Source organism: Montipora capricornis, chromosome 9 (assembly GCF_036669925.1).
Source record: "Montipora capricornis isolate CH-2021 chromosome 9, ASM3666992v2, whole genome shotgun sequence".
Taxonomy (NCBI): Eukaryota; Metazoa; Cnidaria; class Anthozoa; order Scleractinia; family Acroporidae; genus Montipora; species Montipora capricornis.
In genome coordinates this window covers 30876691-30903374 of record NC_090891.1, presented here as the reverse complement: position 1 = coordinate 30903374, position 26684 = coordinate 30876691, and the positions used below count along the sequence as shown (strand labels likewise).

Sequence of the window (26684 nt, the reverse complement as noted above, 5' to 3'; positions counted from 1 at the left end):
AGATGTTACAAACGTTCTATCTATGTACTCTCAGGTAAATGATTGACATTTTTGTGCTTGATGTCAAGACAACCATCCAAGTTCACCACCAATCAGTTGATTGTCAATGCATCAGAAGAATCGCCTTTGTCTTCTCAGGGCTCTGGGTCGTGCAACAGACAAGGATGAGGGTTGTTAATTCATGAGATTGCACTACACAACTCACTGCTGGAAATTTAGAAGCTGTGTTTGGACATCAACCCACTTGACGGGGGAAGTTATTCTCAAAAAGCTGCTTGACTTTGAAAGAACCAAGAGAAAAGTACATCCTCACAACTACTGCCTGATGATCGTGGAAACCCTCCCCTGTCTTGCAATGTCAGGCTCACTCTGAAGTCATCGATGAGGAAACGACCATCCTGTTTTTGCAGAACTACCCCAATTTATTTTAAGAGTTCTAGAAAATGTGACTGTTGGGTCTGAAATTGGACGGTGCTCTGCAAAGGACAAAGACCTCGGAGAAAATGGTAAATAATATTCAGCATTTGACAGTCAGAACACCACTGGAAGAGATGGCCTTTTGAAAAAGTGAACCTGACAATTGTATGATCACCACCCAAGACGGCAATTCGGACCGTGAAATATCACCTATATACAAAATGGTTATACGAGGGCATGGACAGCGCAAACCCAGATGTGCTCGGCGGTCAGCAAACCAAGGAAATTCACTATTGTGTTTGCGAAAGATCGTCAATGTGATAACATAACCTAGATTTTTCGACACCACCAGCGGTTAAGCTGTGTTGAGTGATGTAGAAGATGCTAATACCTTTGTTGCAACCAGTCGGGCAAAGGACACAGATGAATGGGACAAAACTCGCAGATTCATTAACAACCTAGAGAGTGGTGATTACGGAAATTTTTCCAGTTGAGGTGCTAGTACAGGATCATGTTAGTGACACGCTCACAGTTGCCTAGTTAAAACAGATTGAGTTTCCAGCTGAGGATATCTGCTCGTGATACTGGTATTCCAAATCAAATTACTGAGACTATAGTCACCATATTTAAGAAAGGGCAGCCCAATAGCGGTCCAACTTTAGTGTTTGCCAATGCAGTCTACAAAGGCTCTGTTGACAGGAAAATAGTTCTCCAGGTTTACCATCAGTGACCCGAGTTAGTGGCGGCAGTGCTCTCCAGAGACATACCTAGTGCAATTACAGATATTATGTTACAGCAGACTCCAGTAATGGCTCCTTTGTCTTGAGTGAAAAACAGTGGGGAAATAACAACTGCCCTTGAACTTGACCGTGATATGTTATCGATGTCCAAGTTTGCACTTCCCGTGTATGCAGTGGATATAAGTGGTGCAAGCTTACGAACAAGCAGCACTACTGTTGAGATCACCTTACTGGATAAGAATGACAATCCTCCCATTTTTGAGCAGAGTGTTTACAGATCAACTGCCATAGAAATGTTGCCAGCTGGACAAGAAGTGGTGAAAGTTACTGCTGTTGACAAAGATATTGGGCAAAATGCAAGAGTGCATTTTTCCCTTGTGAGAGGGAACATTGATGATGTTTTTCAAATCAATGAATCAACCGGTGTCATCCTAACTAAAAAGGTGTTAAATCGCACGCTGAATGCAAGCTACACCCTGACAGTGCTTGCAGCTGACAGTGGCAGTCCAAGACAGCAATCAAACTGTGTTGTCATGGTAACCGTGGTTGATGCCAATAATCATCGCCTCAATTTTTGCGTCCATTTATGCTTTGAATGTTATGGATAGGAACACCAGTAGGGGACAATCATGGTACGGTGACAGCCGCTGATGGTGACACGGGAAAGAATGCAAGAATCAGATATGGCATCGCAGGCGATCACACGGATGCGTTTATTATTGACCCGTTGAGTGGAATTAAAGGTGGCGAGAAGGCTTGACCGAGAGTCAGTGGAAGTCTACATTTTAAATATATCTGTTGTGACCAAGGCACTCCTCCACTGTCCTCTTTGTTGAAGTATATGTAAACGTTTTGGAACGAAATGACAACCCTCCAAAGTTCATTCAGAGTGTATACACTGCTAGTGTCTCAGAAGCCGCCACTCGGCACAGTAGCATTGTATCTGTTTCTGCCACTGATAAAGACTTTGGAACTAATGCCTGATTACGTACACGATCCTGTCAGGAAACAGTGATAGAACCTTTCTTTATCCGTCCAAATGGTACCACACATCTACATCTCGAGATATTTGACCGCGAGAAAAAGAGTTTTTACACACTGAGTGTTATGGCAAGAGATCAATCAAAACCTTTGGTGAGTCAGTTATCAAGCCACAGCGACAGTACAGTTGACCATATCAGATGTCAATGACAACAGACCTTATTTCATATGCACTAATGTCACCCATATATCAGAACATGCCACAACGGTGATGTAGTTATGAGGGTCATGGTGGCTGATTTAGATGAAGGGAGTAACAGCGAGATCAGCTTAGCTTGTGAAGCTGGATGCGTCTGCTCCATTCAGTTTAGGCACAGACGATGGCATACTGCGGGTATCAGGGATCTTGATCGTGAAGACAAATCCACTATGATCTCAAAAGTGATAGCTTCAGATCGAGGAATCCCATCAAAGCAAGCAGAGATGAAGCTGACGGTTGTAGTGACGATTTCAATGACCATGCTCCTGTTTTTCAACTAGGAATGAGTATGGTACTCATCAGTGAGAATATCCCTATCGGAAGTGAGGTTGCCAGGTTTTATGCCACTGACGCAGATCAGGGAAGCAATGCTCAAGTGTGGTATAGCATTCTCTCTGGAAATGCGAATGGCAGGTTTGAAATGGATCCCTCGAATGGCGGCCTAATTACCGTAAGATCTCTAGATCGCGAAGCCACGCCTAACTTCACCCTTGTTATCCGAGCATCTGATTTAGGGTCACCTCAGCAGTATTCAGAGAAAACGATGAAGATTGTTTTGCAGGATGTCAACGACAATGCACCTGCTTTCTCTCAGTCGTCGTATACAACCAGCGTTTATGAAAATCAAGTGGAAAGCAATATCATCACAGTCGCAGCTAGCGATGGCGATGTCGGAAATGACGGTCTTGTGACTTATGAAATCATCTATGGAAACGATGGAGGCGTTTTTACCATTAACAGCCAGACTGGTCAAGTGGGCCTGACGGTTGCTTTGGACAGAGAAACGCAAGCAGAATACACCTTGAGGGTGCAAGCAAAAGATGGAGGGATACCACCCCAGTTTGGTCAAACTGAGGTCATTGTGAAGGTTGATGATCAAAATGACAATCCTCCTGTCTTCCAGCCGGACGTTTTTAAGGCAGCTGTCAAGGAAAACTCTGCTACGGAGACACTTGTTGCGCAAGTCAGTGCAGCGGATGCTGACTTTGGAGACAATGCAAAAATCAGTTACTCCCTTCCGATTACTTTTGACCTCTTTAGAATTGATCCAAATACTGGGAAGATAACAACCACAGCTTTGCTTGATCGTGAAAAGACTTCTTCATTTGAACTAATAATCTTGGCAGTGGATGGAGGGATTCCCAGACGGGAAGGCAATGCTACTCTGTTGGTAGCCGTTGAAGATGTCAATGACTGGGATCCAGAGTTTGAATCGAAGCCGTATTCAGCAACTGTTTATCCTGGGGCACCACCCGGGACCTTCATCGTTATGGCCTCTGCTGGGGATAATGATATAGGGCCTAACGCAGAGTCCGAGTATACAGTCACTGGGCTGCCCTCGGTATTTAAAATTGCACCAAGAACAGGGATCATTACAGTCGCGCAAACAGTGCCTCTCAGTCCACCGTCATATTCATTCACAGTTAAAGCCACTAATGTGAACGCAGCCCAGCGGTTTGACACAACGAACGTACAAATCTCTGTCGTGCCAGGCTCGTATCCAGTGTTTCAGCACCTTGACCAGAATACAACGGTTTCCGAGACAGTACCCTTGGACACAAAACTCGTCACTGTGAATGCAACTGGACACACGTCGTATTTCATCGCAGCTGGTAATATCGGAGGGGTTTTCGACGTGGATAAAGTAGGGGGAGAGTTGAAAGTACTGAAACATTTGGACTACGAGCGACAAAAAAGTTATCATCTTATTGTTGGTGCAAAGGATGGAAGCATTCAGTCGCGCTCGAGCTTCATCAAAATTTATGTAGAAGTCACTGACGAAAACGACAATGCACCCGTGTTTAATCAAAGTGTTTATCGCGTTAACATGCAAGAGGAACTTCCAGTCAACTCAACCGTCCTCTTGCTGTATGCACAAGACACAGATTCCGGTCCTAATGCAGAGATGGAATACAGAATGGCCCCAGATGAAAATCAAGCAAGTTCAACATTTGGCGTGTCTCTTAAGACCGGACGCATCTTCACTAAGGTCAAGCTTGACCGAGAGAACATTTCGGCTTACACGTTTAAGGTTCGTGTCGAAGATGTGGCAGACAAATCGATGAGTAGTGTAGCAATTGTTGTTGTAAACGTTCAAGATGTTAATGATAACGCCCCTGTTTTCATGGATCCTTTGAGCGCATCTGTTTACGAGAATGTTTCTTTGGGCTTCCAAGTTGCGGTGCTGACGGCAACCGATGCTGACATCCAAAATAATGCCCTACTACAGTTTGGTTTCGCTGTCGGTGGAAATCCACATGACACGTTTGACCTCGATGCAAATAGCGGCAGTTTGACGTTGCGGAGAACTCTGAATCGAGAGGCCAAATCCCAGTACTTTCTCCAAGTGACAGTTGATGACTCGTTACATACAACAACATCCAACTACACCGTTACCGTTTTGGATGTTAATGACAGTCCGCCACGATTCCTCTCGAATCCTTTGAAACATAAAATCACTGAGAAATTGCCGTTAGAAACTGTAGTAATGAACATCACCGCACTCGATGATGACATGGGAACTAACGCGGAGATCTTGTACTCCATTCTTCCATCTCCTTCAAGCGATGTTTTTCAAATTGATCGTCAAACGGGTGCTTTGCGGCTCAACAAGGTGCTTATATATCACAAATCAGGTTTATCAGGAAATGAGAACCTTTACAATATAACAGTGAAAGCAAGGAATCCTTATACGCCCTTCTACGAGACAACTGTGTCTGTCATCATCGAAGTGGAGGATGTTAATGATCACGCTCCAGTATTTCTGTCTCCTCTTTTCAACTTCTTTGTTTTGGTACATACGGGAGTTAATGAATCTGTCGGTCGCGTAGAGGCAGTTGATGAACAGGATGATGGGCTCAATGCACGTGTGATCTTTGAGAAAGTTGGTGGGAATGGATCATTGCTGTTTAACATCGACAAGTATACTGGAAATGTCTCAGTTGCTGGGTCTTTGAATACACCAGGTTTGTTCCACCTGCAGGTGAAAGCCAGAGATATGGGACATCCTGCTATGGAAAGTAAATCAGACGTATACCTTACAGTTATTGAGCCCAACAATCACCCGCCGGTTTTCACACTGAACCAGTATCAGAAAACTGTATTGGAGACCCTCCCTGTGGGAAGACAAGTTACTCAAGTAATTGCATCTGACCAGGACTCTGGGACGAACGGACAAGTATTTTATCACGTTCAGAGCAGCAACCCAGATGGGTATCTTGGAATTGGGAGGCAAAACGGCTCCATCTATGTACGGAAGCCTCTTGATTATGAAACGGCAAGATTAATTAAGCTTACCGTTGTGGCGACAGACGGTGGTAGAAAACCAAGGGCATCGTCAGTTGAGGTGCGAATTGAACTTTTGGATGCAAATGATAACCGCCCTGTTTTTACTGAGAGAGAGTATAATGGCTATATCCCGGAGAATACAGCACCCATTGCCCCGATCCTTACCGTTGCGGCAGTAGATCCAGATCAGGGTGACAGGGGTCGCGTTGAGTACAGCATCACAAGCGTCGATGTCTTGAGGCTCTTTGAAATCAATAAAACCACTGGCGAAATCCGCGGCAAAGTAACATTCGACTATGAATACCGACAGTTGTACGAATTAACTGTCACGGCTAAAGATCATGGAAGTCCCCAGTTATATTCACAGCCAAACGCAAAAGTACTTGTTCACGTGACAAGTGTGAATGAATACATCCCAGAGTTTAACCAGTCTGTGTTTACAGCCTCCGTTGCAGAGAATGCGCCAGTCGGACAGCCTGTGACTCGGATCTCCGCTACAGACAAAGACAAGGGTCCGGATGGTGAGATGATTTTTCTTCTGGTGGGTGGCAGTAATAATCAAGGATTCAGCTTGGACAGCTCCACAGGGGTTTTAACCGTCTCCGGAAGATTGGACAGCGAGCGAGCAGGCGTTGTAACTCTTCAGGTTCTCGTGAAGAATGTGTTACAGAACAGCGTGACGCCAGCTACAAGTGACTTGGCAACGATCGTCGTGACAGTAACCGATCCTAATGACGTTCCTTACTTCCTTCAAAGGGTGTACAGACCAAGGGTGAAAGAAGACGCGCCGCCCGATTCGTTTGTTGAGAATGTCACGGCCATGGATGACGACTCTGCAAAGCATCCACTTGCATCAAAGATAACATACGGCATTTCAAGCGGCAACATTGGAAATGCATTTACTATTGATACGGACACTGGAATCATAAAGACTTTGACGCGGCTGGACAGGGAAATTGTAGCACAATACCATTTGACTGTTACTGCTACAGATCAGGGGAGACCTCCCATGTCAGGCAGTGCCATTGTAATTGTAGTTCTTGAAGATATTAACGATAATGCGCCACGATTATTTGCTAACTGCACAGGCGCCGTTTGGGAAAACCAGCCCGGAGGTACTCTTGTGAAGACATTGCAGCCATATGACCCTGATATAGACCCCAATCGTGGACCATTCACTTTTGAACTCACGGGGCCTAACTTTGGAAAGTTCCAGGTGGATAGAGCGACTGGGCTAGTTACGACAATCGCGCCACTCGATCGCGAGTTAACTTCATCGTACAATTTGTCCTTCGTTATATCAGACAGTGGCTCTCCGCAACAATCCGCTGTTTCATATTGCAGAATTCTGGTGAAGGACGAAAATGATAACAGACCTCGGCAGGCTAAACGTGTTGTACACGTGAACGGCAACAGCAGTTTCGCAGCCGGTGAAATAGCGAATGTACGACCTGAAGACCCGGATGTAGATCAAATCATGGTGTGTCAGATCGTTAGCAATAATAATGATTTGTTTACTTTTCTACCACAGAGCTGTATGTTAACCACGAAAAGGAGACACAGTGGAACTTATACTTTTGATTTAAAGGTGAACGGTTCCGACGGCAGGTGGGCTGTGACTTACGATGTCGAGGTCCGATTCGTTGCTTTTAACTCTGAGACGATTGATAACAGCATAGCCGTGCGATTACAGAACACTAGTACTAAAGGATTTCTTTCAAAGTCATACCAGTTATTTCTCCGTGCTGTCAAACTAATTCTTCTACAAGAGGATGATTATGACGCGCAGCTCTTCAGTATCAAGTCAGTTGGAGATGGCCTTGTAGATTTATCTTTTGCCGCCAGGAAGGAGCTCTCAGTTGATTACATGACGCGTGAGGATTTGTCTGCACTGCTATGGAACAACAAATCTGATTTGGAAAGAATCAGCAAAGTAGACATCCAAACAGTAGACTTTACCCCTTGTTCAGCCAGTAATCCGTGTCGTAATGGAGGTGAGTGCACAAGTTACATGCACATGCTGGGAACTCAGTCCATCGAGACTCAGCCGGTTATATTCATGTCCCTGGATTATGAATGGCGCTTTAGTTGTTTATGTAAACCAGATTTTGCTGGGAAGAAGTGCGAATTGAGAAAGCAAGGGTGCGCCTCCGAGCCGTGCAAAAATGGAGCTACATGTGTGAATAGAGATTCTTCGTTCGTGTGCCACTGTCCAACGGGTTTTAGAGGTTTAACGTGTGCTGATGACGTCGATGAATGTACGCAGAGTCCTTGCAAGAATGATGGAACATGTGAAAATCTTATTGGTGATTACCGTTGTGACTGCAATCCGGGGTATCTGGGTAAAAATTGCTCGTCTGGTTACGACTTTTGTCGTGTGGCGTCTCCCACACAGTGGACTGAACCGAAGTGTACCTGCGGGCACAGTCAAGCGTGCCAATGCGCATGTGTCGGATTTGAATCTGCTGGCTTTCTTCAGTTTCCGACCCTGGAGAGCTACTTCAACAATATCACATTCGAGTTCTCCACTGCCCGGAGTTATGGCTTATTATTGTACAACACTGACGGAAAGAACAAGACAGATTCAGATTTCATTGCCATTGAGATCATCAACGGAAGGATTCGCATGTCGTTCAACCTTGGATATAAAGCCAGTGCTATTATTGTGGAAGGGCCCAACTTTTTGGCAGATGGTCGGTGGCACAGAGTTACAGCTGTAAGAGACAAGAAGGTTAGTGTGTTTTACGTTTTTAGGATGGAGCATAATTCGAATGTGCGAAATTGTAAACAATTATTTGAATACACACCAACAATCCATATGACCTCCGTCAAAAGGCTACCATTCGGATCGGACTATTTTACGCCGAACCTAAAAAGTACATTTCCATTGAAAAATTCGGTCACAATAGATTGATTATTATCGGAGTGTGAATTATTAGCAAAGTTATTCCACGCTTTTTGCTATGAAATCAGAAACCTTAATTTGAATACCTTGGTCTTTGAAAATGGCATGACACGATTATTTAACGATTAATCGCCGGAGGCGTAGGGATGTTGTCGAATGTTCCCTGACACGAAGTTGAGGGGATCAGTCGCCAATATTCACTTTGCCTTCGTCGAGTAATTGTTAATTGGTGCAATTGCTCAGGTGATCATAAATAGTTATCACTGACGGGAATTTATTTGTTGTGCGGTGGTGACTTCGCCTCACGGAACGACAACATCCTAGTTTTCTTGTATTTAACGGCCGTCTTTTCTTCTCTAGGAAACGTAAAACTTCTATACAATCTTTTTCTTCCATGCTTTCGAATTCTGTTGTAGATGTTCGTTTTTCTTGTCGAAACTATTCCGTAAATAAAGAAAGCGTCGCGTAGATGTTGTTGCAATGGTTTTGAGCATTGGTATCGAGTTGATAAGTGGCCATTAGAATTTAACAAGTTTATTTGATTTTATCAGCCATAAATTGGCCTCTTGCCTTTGAAAAATGTCTCGTCAAACTTAGTAGCATCTTTAGTGCTATTCCGAATTTAATATCTTGGCGTTTGAAACTCTTCGGTAATATTTCATTTAAACGGGAGGCCGCCATATTTAACAATTAGACCCGTAGCCCACAAGGGCTATGGGTCAATAGCCCATGTGGCGAAGCCCAATGGGCTATTGACCCGCAGCCCTTGAGGGCGAAGGGTCTAATTGATTTAGTATCACCCAACTAGTCGGACAGAAAAGGCAATAATACAGTTAGCAAATGCAAGTTGAAGAAATATTTATTTGGGAATAAAACGAAAGAAAGCGTTACGCTTTTCGCTACTCGAGGACTATTACTAATAGTCCTCTAGTAGCGTAGCCAATTATAATGTAGGGTTTGCATTAGTGCACTAGCTGGGTGATACTATACACTCACTCCACGCTTGATGACTATTGCGCGAGAGCTAAATGTAATTATAACTACATTTAGCTCTCGCGCAATAGTCATCAAGCGTGGAGTGATTATAGCTACACATGACGAAGGGAACACGGGAATATCTTTGATCACCTGAGCAGTTCCACTGAATAGTTGAAGTGTTCTGGTATCGAATTCTGGTCCCCGCAGAGAGATTTTAAAAACGTTACGTGAGTCTCTCCACTCACACAGGACCGTATCAGGCTTAATTTCGGATTTCAAAAGAACGCTGTCATTAGCCACCTAGAACTTTGTAATTCTCATTCTTTTCTGATGTATAATTTCATAAAGGCACCTATTGAACACCATGAGTAATGAACCATTTTGTTTTTTATCAGGTTGGACAAGTGTCTATCGATTCTTCCCCTCCGGTAACAAAATCATCTCAAGGAGATCTGGAGTAAGTGGTATACAGAGAGGGAGGGTGGGAGAGGGGGGTCAGAAGTGGCGCGGCTAACCTTTGTCGCCGAGTTTTGTTAGTACTTATGTTTTTTTCTCAAAACTCAAAAGAACTTATTGAAGAAAACTGAATGATAACAACACTTTAGAAATCAACAACAAGAGGGCAAAATTCCAAAACAAAAAAGCTTTTGTCTCAAACGTCACCAGTGCGACACATTCTTAGTAAAACTGGAGCTTAACGCCAGGTTCTTTTTCACGGCGAATTCTTGTCTTTCTAATGACAAACAGGTTTCATAAAGAAAACAATTTTTTTTACGTCGCGATACTGTCCCTCTTGGACTGCTCACTTTGGAAAGATGCCTTAGTGAAAGTGAAAGTTAAATGCGCTGTTTGACAATTCAGATTCAGTGGACTAAACCAATGCGATTGTTATTGTTTATTGTAGACAACTGGAAATGTTTAATTCACCGCTGTATCTGGGTGGAGTAAAGGACTTCGACAAAGCGGTTAGTCATCCGGGACATCACATCCAAACAGACGACTTCCTTGGCTGCATGCGAAATGTGTTCATCAACGACAAGAAACTGGAACCGAGTTCTGCTACAGATTCCGCCGGCATCACTGACCGCTGCCCCCGTCTGGGCCAATGTTCCAGTGGACAGTGCAAAAATGGGGGCACGTGTTTGGACTCTTGGTTTGATTATATTTGTGAGTGTGCGAAAGGATTCAGCGGCAGAAATTGTGAGCAAGGTAATCTCGCGGCGTCCTACACTATTGAACTTCAATTTATTCAAAGTGAAACATAAAAGTAGACAAATAAATAATTAAATGACAGAACCGACAAATAAATGAAGCTTACCGTACCTAAGTAACATTGGACTGGAAAATGGCGGTTTGTATGATCGTAGAAAGTAATGCACGACGGCGTTTTCTGTTTTAAATAATCGTTGTCTTACTATACTTACGATAATTGACAATACTTACTATTTACGTGAAAAGTTCTAAGCAGTAGCTCTTGAACTTAATTCTACAACTCTTCTACTACAATTCTTTCTGATTCGGGAAGTCAGATAAACCGGGAGAAAAAAAATGGAAGACAAAGTTTCCTTCCTAGGGATTTCCGGTTGAAATTTTTCAATACAACCGGACATTTTCCGGTCACACAAACCAATTCAAAATTGCCATTAAATTTACCCGGAATTTTTGCTAAATGGTTAAGGGGGTGGCTCTTAACTAGCAAACCGTTGCTATGGACCCCTTCAAATAGTCAATTCTCGAATTCCTTTAACTCTTCAGTTATCCTTTTTTGCTAAGTGTGTTTTATTAAACACTCCATTGTATGGTTCGACTCACCACCATGTTTGGTAAATCACATGACCAAAACAGAAAATGCCTAAAAACTCAGCGAGTTAACTCTTTTTTTTCACAAATTCTTAACGCAACAGTATGAGAACATTCTAGCACAAAATCTGTAGCATGGATTTTAAAAGAAATTGTTTCTCAAAAAAATTATGACGTCACAAGGCCCTCCTTTGATACACAAAATATCAGTTTCATTTTTTGTCGAAATAGAAATTCCATGCTACAGTTTACGAAATATGATAAGGCGGTTGCCATCCGGTGAAAAAACTGGCTCTTCCTTTCTTTGCCTGGGAGATTTTACCTTTTCACTGAAACGCACGGCAGAGGACTGGGATTGGTTGCGCATGCGCCTTCTGAGTGAAGATTATCATTGAAAAAGCAACTTCAAGGAACCATCCATGCAACCTTTTTGTAGGGCTCTTTGACTGGAAAGCTTCCTTAGCAATCATTGTGTTTCTGTAGTTAAGTGCCACCCCTCTTAACAACCACGGGAAAAGAAAAAGAAGCAGGTCTTGTGATGAGATTTGCCCCTGTTCTTAGTGTTTCGTTTGTTTGTTTTTTTGAAAAAAAAGTGCTTTGATTCTCAAATTTTCACGCCATACAGGCCATGTTTGTGCCCCTAACTGCCGGGAATTTTTTGGCCCTAAACCCGGGAATAGAGCTCCATTCTTGTGCAAAAATTTTCTTTTGCTTGGGAGATGATCGCGTAATCAAAACCAGCAATATTGATTTGCCGAGAAATTCTCGATTTTGTGACTTAATTAATTGCCGGAATCTTTTCACTGGTTGATTTTGAGACTTCATCTATATTCAGACAAATTTGATACTTTAGAGCGAGAAAAGGTATTAAAGGAAAGATGACGGGGTTCTTTTCTCTGTTAAGCAAGCCTATTTTTAGCTCATGTGCGTTCGCTAAACTGCCCTTTCGTGTTTTTTTTTTTTTTGTAGAAGTTAAACCCGTGAAATTTGGTGCCAACAGCTTCCTGGTGCTACAGTTTACAGAAGGATATCGTCGGGAACAACAACGCAAAGAGGAGAAAGAAAACTCAGGCCGCAAAAGAAAAAGACGATCATTGACTTCTACCCAAGAACAGTTTTCCATTCGATTTCGCACTCGGCATGATGGACTCCTGCTTCTTGCGAGTGACTCAACTGCGATAAGTGTTTCAGGATATACTGCTTTGGAGGTAAATAAAATCGCTTTGTGGGATTGACCGGTTTTTAATCGAGTCCAAAGTTACAGGCCCGAGGCTCAAAAGGCCTGCCTCGACGTCAAGCCAAAAAAAAAAAAAAAAGTAAAACAAGGATAGTCAGTTAGCGTGATTTGCTTGTACGCATTTTGTGCGCTTTGCACTGGCCGCAGGATGTCAAACCAAATTAAGGAAGAAAACGTTTTCTATGGGACGCTCAGAAATTACTAAAGGTTACGAGAAAGACATTAATTGGAGGTTCGGTTTTGAAATGATTTTCTAAGGGAAAGATTATCGCAGATAATGAATAAAACGAAGTCACAATGAATAAAACGAGAGGCAGAGCAATACAGCGGATTCTCACAGCCATACCATACTAGACCCGAGTACGTTTTGCTAGGCTTCTTTAAATGCTTATTCATTGCGATGGCGTTTTGCTTGGAAAATCACTCTGGAAGGGATAAATTGGCCACCTTTTAAGTCTACAGCCAACATGACCGGAGCTTAAGCTGGTTTCCTTGGCGTGAAGCGACTACGAGTATTGCTACTTGACCAACTCCGCCATTGAAACGGGCTCGTAAGGTTTGCTGGCATCCATTTGTACACCTGGGTGGAGAGAGGCAGTGTGGAGCAAAGTCTCTTGTCTTCGGGAACAACGGGGTCACAGAGCTAGGCTTAGAACCGGTACATTATGCATATTTTCGCTTTTCATTTCGTCCCTCCCACCCTCACAATGTGTACCTCATGGCCACAAGGGCCCCACTGTGATTTTTTTTTTGAGTGGGCACGTCATCGTGCTGCTGACTAGAGCAGTCGTTTGAAGACGTTGTCACTCATTGTCCTTTTTTGTCATTCCTTCACAGATAAATTCAGGCAACGTCAGATACAGTTTTGGTAAAGGAGGTAATACTGCCAGTTTCACAGTCGCCGCGTCCGTGACAGATGGCGAGTGGCATAACGTGACGCTCCTTCATCAGGGAAATAGTGTTAATGTCACGCTAGACGGCCAGTCGAACATCAAGGTATTCACCACTCCCGTGCACGATTTCCTCGGCAAGAACATCAAAATGTGGTATTTGGGTGGAATTAGTTCGTCGCTTTCGGGATCAAACCTGCAGAAATTCCGTGGTTGCATGGAAGATCTAAGTATCAATAGCCAACATGTTTCTTTCTCAGGACCGAATGCGTTTGCAGTGATTTCTTCACAAGGTGGAGGTGTGGAAGAAGGATGTGACGGGTCGGGCTCTTGTATGTCAGTCCAGTGCCCTGATTCGGAGAAACCTTACTGTTTTGAAGAATGGGAACAATACATCTGTATCAGCGATGCGCAGTGCTATCCAAACCCATGTAAAAACAACGCCACTTGCCTCCCGCAGAAGGACAAAAACTTCAAATGTGACTGCAGTGAAGACTTCAAAGGGAAAACATGCGCAGTACCGGGAGTTTGTTGGCCTCACCCATGCGGAGACAAACGCTGCCTTCTTGCTAATTCAGGAACGTACGAGTGCGTCGATGCTTTTGTGGGGACTGAAGAGAAAAGTTCTTTGAGCCCAGGTGTAATTGCAGCCATCGTCTTCTTCGCCGTTTTGCTGGTCCTGATTGTTGTTGCAGTGATCTTTGCGCGTCGTTTTCGGCGTCTTCGTAAGAAAGCAAACAAGATCCCCGTGGAATTCGACGCTACCACGGGCGCTGAAATCGCGGTAGACGTGCAAGACACATCTCAGAGGACGTCACCGTCTCGAAGTAGTAACGACAGCGGAGTAGTAATTCGAAATCCCAGCCAGAAGTCCTTGACAAATTTACAACAGGCTACTCTTCAAAACGGACGAGACATCGTAATACACAACGTAGGCGCTCCAGAAGATTATCAAATCAAACTTACGAAATCATCACGGGAGAAAATCGATCCGGGTTTCTCCGAATCCGACGGGGAGTTTATCATGCGCAATGACTTGGCACTAACCCCAGATACACAAGGAAATATCACAGAAGTAACGAGATATACTCGAACTCCAAATCATCGAAGCACACCATTAGAGAAGCAATCGAGTCGGCATAACGCAAACAAAGGAGCAAGGTCTCGAGGACACAAAATTCCTAATCCTCATTTTAGACATAACGTGGATAAACGACAACAGTTGTCCAGAAGCGTGCTTGACCCGAGATTGCGTGGCCCATCAAAACCGACTTCTTCTCGACGTTTCCGGAAAGGTTCCTTAGGCTCATCGAGTAGCGACGAAGCTCCGGATTTCTCCGATGCGGGACACAAGTCTGACGAGAACAACTCGGAAAGACTTGAGCATTACGACATTGAGGTTGCAAGCCTCGGTTATAGTGAAGTTTCGTATCAGTACGATCCGAACACTTTCAGAGATCACTCGTTGAATCTTCGAGAGCCACCGGGATTGTCGGCGGCAGAGATCGAAAGACTACGGAAACAAGCACCATCCGGAAGCTTATTAGATGCAGTGTCCTCAGTAAGCGAGGAAGATGCGCCGACGATGGATAAATTGTCGAGCGTTCTCGAAGTTCCAGACAGTTCAAGCGAAAGCTCCGATGATACATTTACTTGTAGCGAGTTTGAATATGACAATGATGAGCCGAGCCGAGAGGAGAACGATCGTGGAAGTATGGTTTTTAAGAAACTCGCCGACGGAGACACGGTCGTTAGCGAAAATCCCCCGAGTGAAAGGTCGGAACACGAAGGGCGAGCTTCACATCTTGGATCTCTTAGTACATTAAATTTTAGTGATGACGAAATTTTACCGAACGCTTTAAGTAGTAAACCCGTGAATGGGGCTAAAGATTTGTTTAACTGGGATGATGTCTTAAACTGGGGACTACGTTATCATAATCTTAGAGGAGTATACAAAGATATTGCACAGTTAAAAGATTCTTCAAGTTCACCGAGGGACAAAGATGAGGAATATGTTTGAAATAGACAAATATGCAAAGAGGACATTATTTTTTTAGAAGGAACGTTTTATTTGTTGGTACTCGCAAGAACATTTCTCTTGGAAAAGGAGTTTAAAGATGTTATTTAATTTTCATTTCTTGGGTGTACATAACGTGATTTCATGTCTTACGAGAAATCTATCACACCCTTTTTGTTCATCAAGAAAGCTTAATTTAACAAGTTGCGTTTTAGCATTTCTTTTCACCACCCGTTAATAGGGAGCTTAAGCAACGACAACGGCGACGGCAACAACGCCCGGCACGTGCGTTTTTCACTTTCGTCCATTTTTTTGTCGTTGTCAGAGAAAACAACAACGTGAAATAGCCAAATTTTAGAGGTTGAGTAGCAGTAGAGTTATTTTCATAGAATTATGTCGTAGAGTGAGAGTTAAGTTTTCAAGATTTTGGAAGGCCTAAATCCTGAATTTAGAAATACAAAAAGTATCCCAAACATGCATAAAAGCTAACCTTAGGCCTAATTATCTTTTATGAATGTTGGCTTCCAAAATCTTGAATTCAGGATTTTGGAAACTTAACCATAACTCTATGAAAATAGCTCTAAGAATAGCTGTCCCCCAAATGGTAGGTTTTATGAACGACACCTAAATTAAGCGCCGTTTCGATCAGTATCATCCTGGAGTAACTACCACACCCTTGTCATATTAAAAAGGTTGAAATAATCACGACGCGATCAAAAGAACGCGAATTTATATTTTGAGATGACGTTGTCGTTGCCGTCGCCGTTGTCGTTCAATTAGAGAGCTTTAGATTCTAGGACGAGAACGAGATTTTCTCACAGAACAACAGTGAGCGCGCGCAAACCAGCGTCATTTTAGTGCGAGGTTTTGCAAAAATGTTGTCGTGTCAAAACAGTTCAACAACACGATAGCACTTTTGGCACGACTTTTTATGCTCTTAAACCAATGATATCATTGTTTTGTGGCAATATCGTCGACGTGGCCGCTGTAGATCTTGAGGTCCCTAATATTAAGCTGTAACTTCTCACAGAGAATTTTACTCAGGTGTGGTAAAAGAAACCAAAATACACCGGTATTACTTTAGCCAATCAATACGAACTCAAGAAGTCTATGTACCAATCAGAGCGTAAGATAAAAACACCAGAAACTGGTGTCTAAGGGAGGCCAGAGACCCATAACTCGGATGGAAAATATTGCACACTCGTACACCACTAGTAAAGTACAAGATCTATTTTTGAAACTAGATTTCGTCTTCTCCAGCACCATGTTCTGTAATTCTTTTATGAAATAGTTTTTGACCTTGCAGAGTAAGACCAGAATTCTGGTTGCACTTGTACGAAAAAGATCTCAAATACTGAGTAAATGCTTTTTTATACATTTTAAGAAAAGTACTTTGGTATTTTGTGCATCTATGACAGTGGTATGTTATCTCTGATTTTCACAAGACTTTACAGTGATCATGTTGATTTCCACTGTCTTGAAGTGGACTCTTTTCTTGCACATGATTTACATGAAATTATGAAAAGGCCTTAGAATATCCACAAGACCCCAAATTTATCCATCGCTTTTACATGAAGTTGCCAGGGTTTTCGTATTACGTTTCCCGGGACAGCTAAAAATCGGCGTAAAGTCCATTTTGATTGACGCTTTGAGATTAACACAAAGCTCTTCTGCATCTACATCTACACGTTCCAGCACTCGGAAAAATCCTGTTGACTTATGGCTGTTTCTGCTTAGGTGGCCTCATGCACCATAAGCCTTTTTAAACAACATCACGCCAAGCCGGCTACTTCTTCTGTTTAGAACAGGACAGTCACACTCTTCTCGAATAGTGTGTAGGTTCTTTAATGTTCCACAAGGAACTTACGAACATAGAAGATATTTATGAGATGCGGCCGACAGTTTATAGGTCCTTATCCAAGAGACTTGAAAGTCTAACAATTTGCAGATGAAATTACAAAGGCAGAACTTTTTACTCAGTTATTTTAAGATCTTGGGTGTTTATCCGGCTGGGGTCCTCCTGTACGACAGCCCAATGCTCAACCAACTGAGCCACCGGTGCATCATGGTATCTTGGGCCAGGTAGCTCAAAGAAGAGGTACCAGGTGAGCCAGAAAAGGTGTGGCAACAAATGAGAGGGGTCGGTTGAAGCATCTGTAACTATTCCCTTGCTGCATACCCAAGAAACTATTTTGGGCATCAGAACAATGTTGATGATGCTGATGAAAGATGTGGGTGTTGATAATGACGAGGAGCTGAAGTATCATGAGCGGAGATGAAGTGTGGCACCATCAAGCATTAGGCTGCAAGACTGTCTCACAGGACTGCCTTTGAGCATTGCCATTGATTTTGATTTACGGACAAAACCATTAAACCATCTGACAGAATTAAGAAAAAAGGTGTTGGATGTCATAATATCACAAAGTCAAGCCTCCAGTTGCTTCTTGTATTACTTTGATATTTCCTATTCAACAGTCAGTTACAATTTTAGGCTGTAATCCGATGCAACCTTTACAGATGACTGGTCCAAAATATTGTTCTTTCCTTTAATCATTTCCATGCTTTGAATACCAGTAATCTTGTTTTAGTCTAGGGCCACAGAATTGTCTGTGAAAGATTTGTTCCAGGAATGAACTTTGAGCTCAGCTGTTTGCTTTATTCCTCGTGATTAGAGTGGTCACTTCCCAATTACTTGCTGATTTAAACTGTTGCACCTTATCTCTTCTACAGTATGTTCGTAAAGGGTTTGGTAAATCCCACACTCAAACAAATAAAGTATCTGAGTTCTGACAATCCTGTCTTCTCCTTGGCACTGTAAAATGAGGATAAAAGTTAGGTTTCACAAATGTTAATTAAAATGAAGCAGGGAATTTCTACAACTTTATGGCAATCTTCCAACCATCTCACCTAGAGAGTCCATGTATGGTCTACTATATGTGCTTTCTGAAGCACTCTTATAAAGCGAGGCCATAGGTTTTGAAAATTAGACACCTACAATCCTCGGACACTTTTTAACAATGAGCTCAAAAATCGCTTCAATTAAAAGTTTATCTGATATTTTATAATTCTGTAAATACCCGCGTAAAATTTTCATTTTAAAACCCCTTTTCATAAGAAGCTAATTGTAGGTTCTCTTTTACACAAATGAAGGCACAGATGAAAATACAGAGAGAAATTTTTGTCTAGGTTTCACTCAGTAAGATTCAAATTTACTGTATCATGATGGTTATCATCTAAACTGTATTCTAGATAATTATTCAATACAGCACTCACGGCTATACCTATTTCCATATCACAATATGCCCTTTAATAGTTATCTGTGCTGATCACTAGTGCCCTTATCAAGTTAAAAAACTATTTAAGGCAGCTCAAACCAGTTTTAACACTTTCAACAAACTGTACTATTTGGAAGGATTGAACCTACCAAACGTTTTCACTTAATGGTAATGTGATACCATATGAAACACCAATAGATGCTTAACAAGATGGACTGAGTAATGCGACGTAATGTGTTACCATGGCAACAAAAGAGCCATCTAAAACAGCCTATATTTTGTCTTTAAATGCATATACCTCAAAAATGAACTCAGTGACCCCCATTTTTTATGGCTGGAGAGTGATTAGCATGTTAGGATAAAACTTTCTGCAAAGTTTAAAAAAATCTCAGGAGCAGATTCATAGCCACCTTCACAATTAAAAAAATTAAGGCGGCTCTGAATCAGCTGCGGAGAATTTTTTTTAACTTTGCAGAGAGTTTGGTCTTAGCCTGCTAATCACTTTTCTGGCAATAAAAAATGGGGGTCATCGAGTTCGTTATTGAGATTTTAGTGCTTAAACACAAAATATAGGGAGTTTTTATATGGTTCTTCTGTTGCAATGGTAATTTACTGCATAGCATTAATATGTGTATCCTGTTAAAGAATTATTGGTGTTTCATGTGGTACCATAACTTTGCCATTAAGTGAAATAGTGTTGTAGAGTTAATCTTTGTAATAACACATTCCCTCCAGATAATTTGTTGAAACCGGTTTGAGCCACCTTAAGAACCTAAGTAGCCTAAAATCTCACTAAATACCATTTCTGTAAGAACCTATTTAGGCAAAGTTGGAAAAATCTAGGTTCTTATACTCTGGGTTTTTATTGTAATTCCCCTCATTATAACCGCACCCTCCCTCCCCTAAGCAATGTTGAAACAAACTGCAGCATTTCTGAATGTTTCCCGGATTCCAACCAACACTGTATGACAGATGGTCTTAATTTTAAACAATTTTAACAAGTGTCCCAGGATTGTAGACAAGGTCATGCTGAGGTTTGTTAACCAGCAGCAATTACTTTGAAGCCACATTTGTCAACAAAATTGTGTTACTATACTGTGTGTCCATTTAAACTTGATGTGATATTGTGATAGGAGAGTGTGAGAATCAATCATATCTGAGCAAGGTTGACAAGATGATTAACATTTTTGATGTGATATTGTGATAGGAGAGTGTGAGAATCAATGATATCTGAGCAAGGTTGACAAGATGATTAACATTTTTGGTTAGCTATGTGTATGATTAAAAGACACAGAAGGTAGACGCATGTGTTTCCTTCAAAATAAAAACAAACCTGACTGGAAATATGTGGGGAAAACAGCTGTTCAACTTGAACCTTTCTCGCACCCTGTAAACTTCGTCTATCATCACCTGATGTCTTCCTTTGTGCAACTTGTCCATTTTTGTCAAAACTACCTAAAGGAATACAGCAATCACTGTGAAGAAAACAATATTGTACAAATTTTCTTTGCATTACCACAATCTCAAGGTGGAATCGTTCATATCTACAGTCACAAATGAAAGTTCCCTTTTCTTTTTGATTGCTTCATTTTCCACTCTCGCAGCCTTTCAGTGACTCTTGCTACTATTTCTATGTTATTTTTTTTTCCTGTTTTCTTATTTTTGGGTCTCTTCTATGAAGTCATAATCTACTGTAAGTATCCCACCACGAACAGTTTTGATATGCCTACTGCAGACTGCTTTTTACCTTAGTAAGCAGCTTGTAAAAAGTGTTGTTGTTGTTGTTGCTGACATTTTGACACTGGTGTGTCATAATTAATTCATATCACTAACTTAAAGCAGAAACCCATAAGGGTTGAAACGTGTAACGGCCCCTTGTGTGCTGGGAAACAAGCTTCGGAACATTCAATTTGCTAAGTACCATATTTGGAACAACAAAAGTGAGGGGTTTCCAAATATGGTGCTTAGCACTGAAACATTCAACCAATCAGTTCGCACTGAATATTCGGAAGCTGTGAACGCACGTTACACGTTTCAACCCTTATGGGTTTCTGCTTAAAGTTAATAAATCTAAATTGTATACTACAGAAATCTCAATGCTGTCCTTTGTTACAAATTATGGCTGTTTGGTTCCATTTGAGCAGAGTATGAAGGTAAGGGAGTGTCACAGAATTTTTTGATATGGAATCAGTGCGGTGGGGTGAGTTGTATATGTATGTACCTGAAAGGGTGCATCCAGTTCTCCCATCATTTCAAAAGCTATCATGTCATTTTTTGTCACTCCAACTTTCCCATCAATGAGAAGGCAAATGCTCCTTAATCTTAAAAAAAAAAGGAAAATCAATGTCATGGACCCTTTATGTGAAGCAGCTGAATGTTGCATTAACCCATTGACTCCTGGGAGTGAGATTTAACAGATTTGACTCTAATGCCAGACGATTCTACTCGTCATTTGGGGGCATCCTAGGGTACCCCCCTCCCCCCTCATTTTTGGACCAAAGCCACCAAAACACCATAAAACACCAAAACTGTAAAAGGGCAAAAACAAAATGTTTGAGAGCGGGCCCCCACCTTACCTCCAGGTCTGGATCTGCCACTGCTTACCCCCTCCCTCCCCTTGACGAGTAAAATCATCTGGTATTAGTAAAATATATTCCGTCTCACTCCTAGGACTCAGTCAATGACCTAATTTTTACCGTTAATAACATTTTAAATTTAATTTAATAGTTTACTGTAGAATTTCATTACAATACAAAACACGTTCATTATGCACTGCTCACAGTTGGCAAAAGCTAGTTGAGGGGAGCAGTGGTTACACATGTATATAAGAGAGGGCAAGTAGAGAAAACTACAATATTTGGGTGTTTCCCGATGGCTGAATAATCATGGTTATTTCAGCCATCGGGAAACACCTTGAAACACAGCATGGCACCAACAAAACAAAGACTGACCACCTTTTCAAAGTTCTGAGGAAATGTAACAGCAAGTTTGACTGCTTAGTCTACGAGATGTTGTATATAAAGGACATCAAGCCTTCTCTTAACACACAAGCTGACTCTGTTTGTGCCAAACTGTTTACGTGGCACTTTTGTTCATTAATTTTTTCCTTTTCTTTTTTCCTTATTGTGTTTCTTACCTTGGGAATTATACCCATAGGACCTGCAAATATTTTACGTATTGTTTCGCATTTTATATATTTGTATTACACCTTATACTTTTTCACTTTGAAAATGGTGTAACATAGCGCTGAAATGTTGTTCGCTTTTTTGCATGTATTTTAAAAATCTTAGCGTTTATTCATTTTCTAAAAACTTTTAAACTTCAATTTTGATTTAATTAAAGATGTGGTAAATATTATTATTTAACTCCACACGAGTCTCTGCCCAAGGAGAAAACAAAATTAATTTAACTTACTCTTTCCCTGCCCTCTGTTTAAGGTACTTCTCAGCTACTTTGACAAAGTGGCGAGTTCCCTGTTCCTTTCCAACACCTTGTACATATCCATAACCAGGTAGATCCACAAGGTAAAACTTTGAACCAATATTGTAGAAATTCACAAGACGTGTATGACCCTTGAAAAGAATACAAAGCATAACATCGGTGTAGAGGCATATTACCATGCTTATTACAATCAAAGGCTCTTTTATTGACAGACTTAAAGCCTTTATTGACACATACAGCTGTAGACACCAAAAGATAATTTAAAGTAAATAAAGTTAAATAAATAGCAAGTTATCCTAATGAACGCATCTTTATAACTAGGGGGAACAGAGAACATTGGTTTAAGTGCAAAGAGGATGTGGGACTCAAGGAACGGGTAACCCAAAACTCATTCATGGACACAAATAATTATATTGTAATCATGTAAGGAATGGTTCGTTGTACAAGTATTTGTGAGATAAGGGCTGAGAAGAGCATGACATATTTTTGCATTAAAAAAGGTATCCAACATTCTATTGAGCACATTTTGGTCAGGATTGCATATACTCAGTAATCATTTGATTAGTTTTACATGATTTCATTACACTTACTGGTGTTTTAGATGTTTTCACAAGTTTTGTCTGGTTCAGAAGAGCATTTATGAGGGATGACTTGCCAACACTTGTCCTACCAATAAAGGCAACCTGTACAAACAATGCATAATTTTGTTAAGTCTACTGTAAAATTGTCAAGAAGGGTACATTTTTTCAAACAAATGGCCACATGGCTATGTATACCTGATATTTCAACAGAAATACACACAGCCTGCTCCCATCTGACTTTCTACCTCAGTGGGTAGAGCAACAGAGATTTAATCCTGAAGCTGGGGGTTCAATTCCCACCCTGGTCAGAGTTTTTCTCTGTCCTTAAGTGACATTTCCATTACTAGGACAAATGCTTAGAAAGATAAAATGGGAATTAAGGTAGCACTCCCATTGATTCCTCTGTTGTGTTACAATAATATTATCTGCCCATCCATAATATTGTAATTCAGAGTTGCCATTAAGTATTATTGTGTTTTAGACACAAGATCCATCTCTTATCTGGAACACTGAACTGAGTATCAAAAACATTAGCTGACTTTCTGGTAAATGAGTGCTGATACATGTATATGTTTTGCCAGGTTTGAAGCTCAGTGTACAGTGTTACCTATATTGTTGCCCTTCTCCAATGTTTATTATGGTGAATCTTTGATACTCTTGTAATTCTCATGAAATGGAGGAAATAAAATGAATGAATGAAAACATTGACAAAATTACAACATAAGCTTGGGGTGCCTATGTAACCTATGCAAATGACATTGGTTGTCGCATTGGGGAGTTAACACTAGGTTCTATTGTTCAGTGTTCCCCTAGGGATTCAAAACACCAGTGAGTTGATATATATGGGTTATTGACCAAGCGTGAGGTCAAGATGGCTGGATATTGGCCAAGTTCTTTTTTTGTGTTTTCATAAACACGCAAAAAAAGAACGAGGCCAATATCCAGACATCTTGACAGAACAAGTTTGGTCATTAAAGGATTTCTTATATGACTTAAAACATGATCCTCTGATCTTGCGCGACCAGGCGAGAAATCCCGAGCGGGCAGTATCGCTCCAACCTCGTTCCCAGGGTCTCTCTTCTGTGCCTCCAATGTCGTTGAGAAACGACAATGGAGGCAGAGAAGAGAGACCCTGGGAACGAGGTTGCTATCGCTCCAGCTTGCCCGCTCGGGTAGCCAATCACAGCGCGGGATTTGTTTCATCTTGCCCGCTCACGGAGCCAGTCATATAATAAAGTACACAAAAGTACACTAGTGTTACACTGTGTTTCAACCATTGTTTAACAATCCAGTTGAAATTGCTTATAACAATGTTTCGAGTACGTACGCAGCTCATTGCAACACAATTGGGCAAGATTTCCGCACAGGTCCCTACTTCATTATGCATACACTCCTTTGTTTCAAGAAAACAACAGCGATAACAATAGACTTCCTTTGGGACTGTGGCGCTTTGTTCTTTCTTTTTAGAGGTTTTTTTTCTAAGTCTATATGGACTTAAAAAAAGTCGGTCGAAATTCTGTCTGAAATACGGAAAATCGAACAGTTTTTCCTGCAATTTCGGCACTTTTCCTGCAATTTTACCCATTTTTCAGTTTTAGAATAACCGCAAGAAGTGGAGTTTCAAGCAATCGTTGTAATAGGGTTCAGATTCGCAAACATAACAAACAAACCAAATAAAAGTACTGTCATAAGAAATTTAATGGCTACCTGCTCTTTTTATCGTGAAATTGTTCTTCCTGTCTGCTTAAAAATTCGCCGAGACACTGCAAAGTGTATATTTTCTTCCTTTCCTTTATTTAGGATCACGAACGGTGCATTTAGAGGGATTTTGCGATTTATCGCTCTTTGTAGAGATCGGCAATATGCTCAATGATACTTCCAAGTAAATAGCTTTGGTAGAGATCCATGGATGTTCCCGTAGGAGGCATACTTCGTTTCATTCCCCATCATGTCTTTTCAATGCCCTGCTGTGGGCTCGTTTGTCTGGGTCGATGAAGTTTAGGCGATGGTTAACTGCGGTGAGATGATGTTAGCCCTTGTCTTGTAGGTAGTTGTAAACTTTCGGGCCACAGGTAGCTAGGGCTAATATTTTTTCAAGGAAAGTTTCCGTAAGAAAATTAATATGTGTTCTGGCGGATTGAAGGCTATCCATTGCAGTTTTTTCTGGAGCATCGCGAAACAGATCCATCTCCCGATGCGGCACTTTGTCTTTGCCAACTGACTACGTTTTCACACAGGTTTTGGACGCGGAAGACGAAAGTAAATTGTTTTCTTTGCACCACTGCATGCACAACTCTGGAAAGGCTATTAAGCAGGGACAATTTCCAACTGATCAAATCTCCCATTGCTGCGACCCTTTTACTTCGGTAGCCATCTTGATTATTACGAAGACACAAGTTTGCTTCAAAATAAGGGAAATATGAAACGATTTTAATTGCAATGAACTCGTGCATGAAAGTTTCCCATGAAAGATGCACCAATCAGACTTTAAGCGTGGTACACTCTTCCACGCAGTGAACTTATAAGTGTGCCGCACGCACGGAGCATGAAGGAAAAGCAGGTCACAGTTCACAGCAATACTGGAAAACCTAAAACTATCACAAGGACTAATCTTAAGCCTAAACAGTGCCTTTAGTCGTAATTAGGGTTACGGTTAGCATTATTAAAGGGATGGGTTGTTTCAAGAGTAGTAAAACAGGGATCTCTTAACGGTAACCTACAAGTGTAAGTTCCATTGTAGGTGCTCGGCGTGGCACGTGTATATAATTACGTATCATTGTTATGTAAATAGTCAGCCAGAATTCAAAATAAATATCATTTTCAAGGTGTGAATTAGCAACTTGACACGTTAGCTCAGTGGTAAAGAACAGGGACAAGTAATCCAGAGGTTTACAGTGGGTCGGAGTTCAAGGCAAGCTGTGAGTGACATATCATGAGATTAAATGGCAGAAAAAGCCGAGCGGGATCTGGAATAAGAACAAGACGAAGGGATAGAAAGAAGAAAGCTGGAACGAAAAGGAGTAACGGTGTGGGCGATGAAGGGAAAGAAGAGAGAGAGGGAGGGAGAGACAAAATGAGATCCGTTTTTATTCATCCCGTAAGTACAAATTACCCATGTATATATTCGGTTCTCTTGGGTATACCTATTGTTCTACAAAACAATAGCGCGAATGAATAATTAATTTATTCTGCATGCATAATGAAGTAGGGCCCTGTACGGAAATCATTCCCACAATTGAATTTAAAGTATATACACTACCTCGGGTAACTTCCGGGTAGGAGCTTCCTCGGTTTTGACTGCTGATCCCTGAAAGACAGCTTTGGGACCCAGTAATTGAAATTCTTTGTCAGCTCGGGCTAGAATTCCTGATGTGGGATTAAAAACAGATTGAGATTCTTTTGCTCGAGGTGAACCTTTGTGATAGAAAAATCTCCACAATAAAAGGAAAAGAGCTTTTTCACGGTGAAATTCAGGAAGGTGGAACATCTCGTACAAATGGAATGTTGATCGTTTCCAGTCTTTTCCAGCGTGTAACGTCCAAGGGTCCCAAGATGGCGGCTTACGAGTGATTTCTATGCGCCAGCGATAATGTATTTAGCGGTTTCTACATCCGGGATATTTGCGCCATGTGGAGGAAAATATGGCTGCCATGGTCGTCCTATCAAATGCCGTAAAAAACTGGGAAAAATCTGGCAAAGATGAAGTGTATGTTCGTTGAATTCTTTTGAGGAGTTTCTAAAAATCTCATCTTAACAGACCTCTCATTATTTGGCAGGTTTCGGTTGTGCAAGAACTGCGTTCGGAGCAAGGATGGAGAGCTGTCCGATTCCCACTTTCAGTGCGGAGAAAACGGTTTGTACTGTAGTTGCTGGTT

At 41.6% G+C, this 26684-nt stretch overlaps 3 protein-coding genes across 3 annotated transcripts in view; 2 read left to right on the top strand and 1 right to left on the bottom strand.

Annotated features, from left to right (window-relative positions):
- The window catches only part of LOC138017521 (protocadherin Fat 4-like), a 41493-nt gene extending 25843 nt beyond the window's left edge, over window positions 1-15650 (top strand). The window contains exons 6-12 of the mRNA XM_068864585.1: window positions 1310-1655; window positions 1766-1868; window positions 2581-8416; window positions 9964-10025; window positions 10473-10777; window positions 12338-12576; window positions 13443-15650. Coding sequence (XP_068720686.1) covers window positions 1310-1655; window positions 1766-1868; window positions 2581-8416; window positions 9964-10025; window positions 10473-10777; window positions 12338-12576; window positions 13443-15515 — 8964 coding nt within the window. The 3' untranslated portion in view covers window positions 15516-15650. The remainder of the gene's footprint in view (window positions 1-1309; window positions 1656-1765; window positions 1869-2580; window positions 8417-9963; window positions 10026-10472; window positions 10778-12337; window positions 12577-13442) is intronic.
- A 1070-nt stretch (window positions 15651-16720) lies between these two features.
- On the bottom strand, window positions 16721-26360 carry LOC138014945 (probable GTP-binding protein EngB). Its single transcript, XM_068861841.1, has 6 exons — window positions 26069-26360; window positions 22819-22911; window positions 22202-22359; window positions 21009-21108; window positions 20121-20242; window positions 16721-18324 (listed from the first exon to the last, which is right to left on the bottom strand). Exons 1-6 carry the CDS (start codon window positions 26294-26296, stop codon window positions 18237-18239), a joined length of 789 nt encoding a protein of 262 aa, XP_068717942.1. The 5' UTR covers window positions 26297-26360; the 3' UTR covers window positions 16721-18236.
- A 45-nt stretch (window positions 26361-26405) lies between these two features.
- LOC138014943 (THO complex subunit 2-like) overlaps window positions 26406-26684 on the top strand; it is a 38815-nt gene continuing 38536 nt past the window's right edge. Inside the window, exons 1-2 of the mRNA XM_068861839.1 lie at window positions 26406-26515; window positions 26586-26662. Of these exons, the coding sequence (XP_068717940.1) occupies window positions 26451-26515; window positions 26586-26662 (142 nt within the window). The 5' untranslated portion in view covers window positions 26406-26450. The remainder of the gene's footprint in view (window positions 26516-26585; window positions 26663-26684) is intronic.

Excerpts from the sequence above, each read along its gene's own strand:
- LOC138014945 (XM_068861841.1), bottom strand. The coding sequence starts at position 26,296 with ATGTTCCACCTTCCTGAATTTCACCGTGAAAAAGCTCTTTTCCTTTTA. Across the intron at positions 22,912-26,068 it reads CTACCCGGAAGTTACCCGAG|GTTGCCTTTATTGGTAGGAC; the intron begins GTAGTGTATATA and ends TTGTTTGTACAG. Across the intron at positions 21,109-22,201 it reads AAACAGAGGGCAGGGAAAGA|ATTAAGGAGCATTTGCCTTC; the intron begins GTAAGTTAAATT and ends TTTTTTTTTAAG.